Genomic DNA, 9,886 nt, shown 5'->3' with positions numbered 1-9,886 from the left:
TCAATGGTGAAGGATCTGGGGGTTCTGCAATGCCAAGCTGCGGGTTCTAAAGCAAGCAAAATCCTCTCTTGTATTAGGAGAGGTATAGACTCCAGGGAGAGAGATATAATCCCCCCCCCCCCGGTACAAATCATTAGTAAAACCTCATCTGGAATATGCAGTTCGGTTTTGGGCTCCAATTCACAAATAGAACATTGGGGAACTGGAGAAAGTACAGAGAAGGGCAACTAAACTGATACGAGGCATGGAGGAGATCAGCTATGAGGAAAGATTAGAGGAACTGAATGTATTCTCTACTGAGAAGAGGAGATTAAGGGGGGATATGATCTCCATGTATAATACATAAGGGGGGATATGATCTCCATGTATAATACATAAGGGGGGATATGATCTCCATGTATAATACATAAGGGGGATATGATCTCCATGTATAATATATAAGGGGGGATATGATCTCCATGTATAATACATAAGGGGGGGATATGATCTCCATGTATAATACATAAGGGGGGGATATGATCTCCATGTATAATACATAAGGGGGGGGTATGATCACCATGTAAAATACATAAGGAGGATATGATCTCCATGTATAATACATAAGGGGGATATGATCTCCATGTATAATACATAAGGGGGGATATGATCTCCATGTATAATACATAAGGGGGGATATGATCTCCATGTATAATACATAAGGGGGGATATGATCTCCATGTATAATACATAAGGGGGGATATGATCTCCATGTATAATACATAAGGGGGGATATGATCTCCATGTATAATACATAAGGGGGGATATGATCTCCATGTATAATACATAAGGGGGGGATATGATCTCCATGTATAATACATAAGGGGGATATGATCTCCATGTATAATACATCAGTGGTTCATACAGTGAACTCGGTGTAGTTATTCCTCCTGAGGTTATCACATAGGACAAGGGGGCGCTCTTTACGTCTGGAGGAAAAGAAATGTAATCTCCAAACACGGAAAGGTTTCTTCACAGTGAGAGCTGTGAGAATGTGGAATAGACTCCCTCCAGAGTTGGTTGTGGCCAGCTCAGTGGATTGCTGTAGGAAAGTCCTGGATTCTTTCTTGGATACACAGAATATAACTGGATATAACATTTATAGGGAAAGTTGATCCAGGGAATATCCGATTGCCTCTCGGGGGATCAGGAAGGAATTTTTTCCCTGCAGGAGCAAATTGGATCGTGCTTTGCTGGGTTTTTTGCCTTCCTCTGGATCAACTGTGGGTGTAGGATTATAACTTTTATGGTTGAACTGGATGGACTTTTGTCTTTTTTTTCAGCCAGACTAACTATGTAACTATATCAGAAACTTCAAATCTGTGTGACGTTTCATACGAGTAAAAAAGTGTTTTTCAGATTCAGGAAATGGTGGGAACAGGAGGTGACTTTTATTGCTACAGCAACCTACATCCTCTACAATCAGTATCTATATGTTACCTGTGCGCACTTGTGTCAGGATCTCATTAACATCACCATGAACCCGCGATCTTGTCTGTCCCTCCTATTCCTCTTCAGCAGCGCTGTCGGTAAGCCAGACCTTTTCTGTTCTTCTTTTTAAATTCTGTATTTGTAATCTCCTAAATTTTAGTTCCAACAATTTAAGCAAAGAGAACGAGAAATTATAAAATATCACAGCTGTAGAGTAAGGGGCCCGTTCCCTAAGCGTCCCATTGTGGCGTGTCGATGTGCGGTGTGTTGAGGCAGCCCACTCATTTATTATGAATGGCCTGCCAACACCCCACAATGGTTAGAAAAATGCAAAACATCAATTATTTAGACAAGAGCTCAATGTTTAAACTCTGAAGCTTTGACAGAATGTTGGAGAGGATCTGGTATGGAGGGTGCCCATGTTTATATATTGTGCCAATGCTCAATTATTGAAGAATATGGGAGGAAAGTTGTTGAAATATCCCAACTAAATTGTGGGGTTGAAATGCCATGGAATCCACAACATTGAATCCATGGCAATGCTTTTTTCATGATGGAACATGCCCAAGGAGAAAATATGGGAGTTCATCGTTGAACACGCCTAAAGGATTAATACTGGAAGACAGATAAATGTCCATCAATTATTGAATGCTTAACGAGAGTACATCTGAACCATTTAATCAACTACTTTTAATAAAATACGTTTTTTGGGCAGGTATTTCTGATGGCGGGCAATGCCTACAGTGGGGATCGAAGGTTTGGGCACCCCAGCTAAAAATATGTATTAATGTGCATAAAGAAGCCAAGGAAAGATGGAAAAATCTCCAAAAGGCATCAAATTACAGATTAGACATTCTTATAATATGTCAACAAAAGTTAGATTTTATTTACATCATTTACACTTTCAAAATAACAGAAAACAAAAAAATGGCATCTGCAAAAGTTTGGGCCCCCTGCAGAGTTAATATCCTGTACTGCCCCCTTTGGCAAGTATCACAGCTTGTAAACGCTTTTTGTAGCCAGCCAAGAGTCTTTCAATTCTTGTTTGAGGTATCTTTGCCCATTCTTCCTTACAAAAGTCTTCCAGTTCTTTGAGATTTCTGGGCTGTCTGTCACACACTGCTCTTTTAAGGTCTATCCATAGATTTTCAATTATGTTGAGGTCAGGAGATTGTGAAGGCCATGGCAAAATTTCAGTTTACGCCTCTTGATGTAATTCCCCGTGGATTTCGAGGTGTGTTTAGGATCATTATCCATTTGTAGAAGCCATCCTCTCTTTAACTTCAGCTTTTTCACAGATGGCATCAACTTACCATCCAAAATTTGCTGAAATTTTATTGAATCCATTTTTCCTTCTACTCATGAGATGTTCCCTGTGCCACTGGCTGCAACACAACCCCAAAGCATGATTGATCCAACCCCATGCTTAACAGTTGGACAGAGGTTCTTTTCATTAAATTCTGTGCCCCTTCTTCTCCAAACGTACCTTTGCTCATTCCGGCCAAAAAGTTCCATTTTAACCTCATCAGTCCACAGAACTTGTTTACAAAATGCATCAGGCTTGTCTATATGTTCATTTGCAAAGTTCAAACGATGATTTTTGTGGTGAGGACGTAGAAGAGGTTTTCTTCTGATGACTCTTCCATGAAGCCCATATTTGTACAAGTATCTCTTTATAGTGGAATAGTGACCACAACTCCAGTGTCTGCCAGATCTTTCTGGAGGGATCGTGCAGTCAAACGTGGGTTTTGAATTGTTTTTCTCACAATCCTGCGAGCTGTTCTGTCTGATATTTTTCTTGGTCTTCCAGATGTTGCTTTAACTTCCATTGTTCCTGATGACTGCCATTTCTTATTTACATTCTGAACAGAGGATATTGACATCTGAAAACGCTTTGCTATCTTCTTATAGCCTTCTCCAGCTTTGTGAGCGTCAACTATTTTCAGTTTCAGTTTTCTAGACAACTGCTTAGAAGAACCCATGGTGCTGATTGTTGGGGCAAGGTCAGATGAGTCTGGGCATTTAAAACCTTTGAGATTGACATCACCTGGTCTTCCCAGACGATGATTGAGAACAATCCATGATACTGGCAGGTCTCAGCTTTGCAAAGGGGGCAGTGCATGCTATAAATTCTGCAGGGTGCCCAAACTTTTGCAGTCGCCATTTTTTTGTTTTCTGTTATTTTGAAAGTGTAAATGATGGAAATAAAATCTAACTTTTGTTGACATATTATAAGAATGTCTAATCTGTAATTTGATGGCTTTTGGAGATTTTTCCATCTTTCCTTGGCTTCTTTATGCACATTAATACAAACTTTTAGCTGGGGTGCCCAAACTTTCGATCCCCACTGTACGTCATGATTGTTGAAACTGCCACTTGTAGTCTCCATCAGGAAAGCGGGGTGACAATGCTGGAGAACCAGGGCTTCTTTTCAGTAAGAACGCAGGGGAACACATTTCCGACACCTCCACCACTGAGTGTATGTAATGTCAAGGGGTGCTGGGGTGTACTGGAGGGTGTGTTGATGTTGGCTGCTGGGGGGATCTATTGTAGCAGGGTAGAATCTACTGTTGCTGGTAGGGGAATATTGTTGCTATGGGGGTCCCATGTTGCTGGGAGGGATCTACTGTTGAGGGAGGGGTCTATTGATGCTAGCTGCTGGGAGGTAATTTGTTGCTAGTGAGTGTCTATTGTTGCTGGGGGGGGGGGGGTCTATTGATGTTGAGGGTGTATTTTGTTGCATGGGAGGTCTGTTGTTGCTGGGTGGGTCTACTGTTGTTGGGGATCTAATGTTGCTGGGGTGTGAGCGGTGGTGTATTTAGGTGTCGTGCTGATGGGATGGGCAGTGTTAGTTTTCCCCCACACATAGTGTTTTACTTTTAGGCCGAAAAGTTCAGTTTTGGTCTCCTCTGACCAGAGCCCCTTCTTCCACATGTTTCCTGTGCCCCCCACATGGCTTTTCCCAAACTGCAAACGGAACTTCTTATGGCTTTCTTCCAACAATGGCTTTCTTCTTGTCACTCTTCCATAAAGATTCCAGATTTGTGGAGTGACGACTAATAGTTGTCCTGTGGACAGATTCCCCCCCCCTGAGCTGTGATCTCTGCATCTCCTCCAGAGTTCCCATGGGCCTCTTGGCTGCTTCTCTGATGAATGCTCTCCTTGCCCGGCCTGTCAGTTTAGGTGGATGGCCATGTCTTGGTAGGTTGGCAGTTGTGCCGTACTCTTTCCATTTCCGGATGATGGATTGAGCAGTGCTCCGTGAGATGGTCAAAGCTTGGGAGATTTATTAATAACCTAACCCTGCTTCAAACTTCTCCACAACTTTATCCCTGACCTGTCTGGTGTGTTCCTTGGCCTTCATGATGCTTTTTATTCACTAATGTTCTCTAAAAAACCTCTGAGGGCTTCACAAAACAGCTGGATTTATACTGAGATCACATGACAGAGCAAACATGTGGAAGAAGGGGCTCTGGTCAGATGAGACCAAAATTGGACTTTTTGCCCTTAAAAGCAAAAAGCTATGTGTGGTGGAAAACTAATACTGCACATCACCCTGAACACACCATCCCCACTGTGAAACATGGTGGTGGCCAGGGGCGGACTGACAACTCATGGGGCTCCCGGGAAATAGAGGATCATGGGGCCCCTGTGTCCTTGCCCACACTCAAAGCACACCCAAAAAAGCCTATAAAAAAGGTACCAGGGGCATTTCATGGGGCCCCCTACCGACCCCTGGCCCTCGGGCAGTGCCCAAGTGCTCGAATGGTCAGTCCGCCCCTGGTGGTGGCAGCATCATGTGGTGGGGATGCTTTTTTTCAGCAGGGACAGGGAAGCTGGTCAGAGTTGATGGGAAGATGGATGGAGCCAAATACAGGGCAATCTTAGAAGAAAACCTGTTAGAGTCTGCAGAAGACTTGAGACCGGGGTGGAGGTTCACCTTCCAGCAGGACAACGACCCGAAACATCCAGCCAGACCTACAATGGAATGGTTCCGATCAAAGCATCTTCATGTGTTAGAATGGCCCAGTCACAGTCCAGACCCAAATCCAATGGAGAATCTGTGGCCAGACCTGAAAATTGCTGTTCCCAGACGCTCTCCATCCAATCTGACAGAGCTTGAGGGATTCTGCAAAGAAGAATGGGCAGAAATGTTCCTCTCTAGATGTGCAAAGAGACATCCCCCAAAAAATGCAGCTGGAATTGCAGCCAAAGGGGGTCCTACAAAGTTTTGACTCCGGGGGGCTGAATACAAATGTCACCACACTTTTCACAGATTTATTGGTCACAAATGTTGGAAACCATTTCTCATTTTCCTTCCACTTCACAATTATGTGCCACTTTGTGTCGGTCCATCACATCCAATCCCAATAAATACATTGTAACATGACAACATGGGGGGGGGGATACATTGTAACATGACAACATGGGGGGATACATTGTAACAATATGGGGGACATTTCAGGGGGGAGGGGAATACATTGTAACATGACAACATGGGGGGGGGATACATTGTAACATGACAACATGGGGGGGATACATTGTAACATGACAACATGGGAGGATACATTGTAACAATATGGGGGACATTTCAGGGGGGAGGGGAATACATTGTAACATATAATATACAGAAAAAAGTGAGCGCTACTGATAAAAGACAAGTAAGCAGCTAATAGCACTAAAGATGATCACAACCACCTTTGGTATAAATAAAATAAGTAAAGTGCAGCGCTAAAATGACAATTGGAAAAAGCTCAATCTCCAAAGTTCGATAAAGAAGCGATCTAGACACACACATAAATGTTCATAGGATCAAGCAAAATAAATGAACACAGCTGAAATCGGATCCGGGAAATGGCAAGAATGCACACTCACCAACCGCACATAGGAAATGCGCGTTTTGTTTTATATCCCATCAAACGAGTACCGATACCCCACAGGGAGAGATGTCCTCACATGGTCTGCTGGGCTAATATGGTCTCCTCAGTTTAAAATGGATCACTCACGGCACACGTCCCTTCCAGGTACAGGTATCCCTCCTCTGGGTGATGTGTAGCTGTGTCTGCCGACCCCTCAGTGGGGGGTAAAAAATGGAGAAGTACCCATAGTGTAGTATATCCAAATTTATTGGTGAAGAAAGGGTTAACAACCCAGGTCAGCAATATTACTGGCAAAAAGCCAGAAAACACAGAAATAGGATTGATTAAAAAAGTAAATTACTGACCCTTTAAAAGCAAACACCCAGACCTCCACGTGGTCTGGGTGATAGAGAGGCGTCACAGGCTGTCAGTTCCTCCTGAGGCCTTTCGTGCTAAGGCACATCTTCAGAGGGGATGCTGACAGCTCTGTGACCGACGCCAAATGAATATATGGAGAAAACGCGGGGTTCGCGCATGCGCAATGGATCGCCGCCATTTTCCAGAAGACCATACAACTGCGCATGCGCGCACATCGAAGCGCCATTTTACCACAGATATACAGAGCTGTCAGCAGTGATATCTCCAGCCAAGCTAACTAAACGCCTATACAGCGCAATTAAGCCTGAGACATGGCTCCACATTCCCAGGGAGGTGGGTTGGTAATTTATTACAGATACTATCCTACCAAAGAGGTAGGATAGCGAATTACTTTCTGCAATACTATCTCATTGGTAGATTCACCACAGTGGGGGTGACATAATAAGGGGATGTTAAAGATAAACCCATATCATGAAAAAAGCGCTCCGAGTGCCCAGATAACAAACATTAACGGTCTAAAAAGTGTCATTACATCCAAGTGATTAACGGTCTATCAAAGAGCCAGATAAGCAAAGATAAAAACAATATATATCATATGTCGAAAATCATATATAAAAATGCATATATTAAATTGCATAACATATCATATGAATACCATATATATTAAATAAATGGATAAATAAAAGGCTTGTGGTCGTGAAACAATAAGCCGAATAAGGTAGCTTACAATAAAATAAATTAAATGGGCAAAGTAGGATAGCTAAAAATGAATCAATTCAACTAGGACTAATGTGTTAAGTATTGCGTACCCCACCCAATACTTACTTCTATTTTTAGGGACACCAAATTGATGCCATGGGGTTTAGGTTGTGCATGTGACGCACCACCTATAAGGTAATTTTTTATTTTTTAAATATATACTACTAAAAGGTGATTTCAACCACACATGTTGAATATTGTAAAAGAAAAGGTAACATTAATTCATCCTTGGCATATCTTAGGTGCTCCGGGAACAATGATCACCAACACGTGTAATATATGTATTTCGGTACAAGTCCTTATGTACTGATCCTTAGGTTTACACCGGAAGTACTCAGGGTAATGCTGGTATGGTAATAAATTGAGTTTTTGGAAATACTATAGAATAGAATAGCATAAATAGAATAGAACAACCTAGACGAACACATAATTCAAACTTAAAGTGCAGGGCTAGTATTGGTCAGTCATGAAATATACTCTGTGCAGGTCATAATTCAATAGACAACAGGGCAAGAAGTGACTAGGCCAAACAAAAAGAGTGAAGTGACACAATAGTAGAGAAAAGGATACTAACTATTTGCTATATAGCAATTGATATCTATTTCAATATTGTGCCCTTTAGGGTGTAAGGTATCAAGTTCATACACCCATTTTGTTTCAGCCTGTGATACGGCCCTGGTTTTATTCTGACCCCTCCAATGTGGTGGTATTGTCTCAATTCCTACAAATTTGAGGGAAGAGGGGTCACAATTATGGAATAGCCTATAGTGGTTCGAGAGTGAATGCTCTCTATAGCCCTTCCTGATATTAGCTACATGCTCTCGCAGCCGGTCACGGAGGCGTCTGGTCGTGCGCCCCACGTATTGTTTATGACACGGGCATTGGAGAAGGTATACCACAAATCTATTATTACAGGAGATGAATTGGTTGATGGTGTATGTTTTATTGGTAGTAGAAGAGCCAAAGTTGTTAATCCTGTTCTTCCTTGTACCGTTACACTTACAGATAATACATGTGATAACAAATGTATTATCTGTAAGTGTAACGGTACAAGGAAGAACAGGATTAACAACTTTGGCTCTTCTACTACCAATAAAACATACACCATCAACCAATTCATCTCCTGTAATAATAGATTTGTGGTATACCTTCTCCAATGCCCGTGTCATAAACAATACGTGGGGCGCACGACCAGACGCCTCCGTGACCGGCTGCGAGAGCATGTAGCTAATATCAGGAAGGGCTATAGAGAGCATTCACTCTCGAACCACTATAGGCTATTCCATAATTGTGACCCCTCTTCCCTCAAATTTGTAGGAATTGAGACAATACCACCACATTGGAGGGGTCAGAATAAAACCAGGGCCGTATCACAGGCTGAAACAAAATGGGTGTATGAACTTGATACCTTACACCCTAAAGGGCACAATATTGAAATAGATATCAATTGCTATATAGCAAATAGTTAGTATCCTTTTCTCTACTATTGTGTCACTTCACTCTTTTTGTTTGGCCTAGTCACTTCTTGCCCTGTTGTCTATTGAATTATGACCTGCACAGAGTATATTTCATGACTGACCAATACTAGCCCTGCACTTTAAGTTTGAATTATGTGTTCGTCTAGGTTGTTCTATTCTATTTATGCTATTCTATTCTATAGTATTTCCAAAAACTCAATTTATTACCATACCAGCATTACCCTGAGTACTTCCGGTGTAAACCTAAGGATCAGTACATAAGGACTTGTACCGAAATACATATATTACACGTGTTGGTGATCATTGTTCCCGGAGCACCTAAGATATGCCAAGGATGAATTAATGTTACCTTTTCTTTTACAATATTCAACATGTGTGGTTGAAATCACCTTTTAGTAGTATATATTTAAAAAATAAAAAATTACCTTATAGGTGGTGCGTCACATGCACAACCTAAACCCCATGGCATCAATTTGGTGTCCCTAAAAATAGAAGTAAGTATTGGGTGGGGTACGCAATACTTAACACATTAGTCCTAGTTGAATTGATTCATTTTTAGCTATCCTACTTTGCCCATTTAATTTATTTTATTGTAAGCTACCTTATTCGGCTTATTGTTTCACGACCACAAGCCTTTTATTTATCCATTTATTTAATATATATGGTATTCATATGATATGTTATGCAATTTAATATATGCATTTTTATATATGATTTTCGACATATGATATATATTGTTTTTATCTTTGCTTATCTGGCTCTTTGATAGACCGTTAATCACTTGGATGTAATGACACTTTTTAGACCGTTAATGTTTGTTATCTGGGCACTCGGAGCGCTTTTTTCATGATATGGGTTTATCTTTAACATCCCCTTATTATGTCACCCCCACTGTGGTGAATCTACCAATGAGATAGTATTGCAGAAAGTAATTCGCTATCCTAC

The 9,886-nt window shown here is 41.5% G+C and overlaps 1 protein-coding gene across 1 annotated transcript in view; it reads left to right on the top strand.

Annotated features, from left to right (window-relative positions):
- Nucleotides 1-1,477: 1,477 nt before the first annotated feature.
- LOC149442384 (uncharacterized) overlaps nt 1,478-9,886 on the top strand; it is a 37,351-nt gene continuing 28,942 nt past the window's right edge. Inside the window, exon 1 of the mRNA XM_089656166.1 lies at nt 1,478-1,565. Within this exon, the coding sequence (XP_089512292.1) occupies nt 1,514-1,565 (52 nt within the window). The 5' untranslated portion in view covers nt 1,478-1,513. The remainder of the gene's footprint in view (nt 1,566-9,886) is intronic.

The sequence above is a fragment of the Staurois parvus genome, unplaced genomic scaffold (genome assembly GCF_062004578.1).
Source record: "Staurois parvus isolate SC_StPar_1 unplaced genomic scaffold, SC_StPar_1.0 ptg000893l, whole genome shotgun sequence".
Lineage (NCBI taxonomy): Eukaryota > Metazoa > Chordata > Amphibia > Anura > Ranidae > Staurois > Staurois parvus.
Note: the sequence above shows the minus strand (reverse complement) of the source record. Positions and strands in the feature narration are given on the sequence as shown.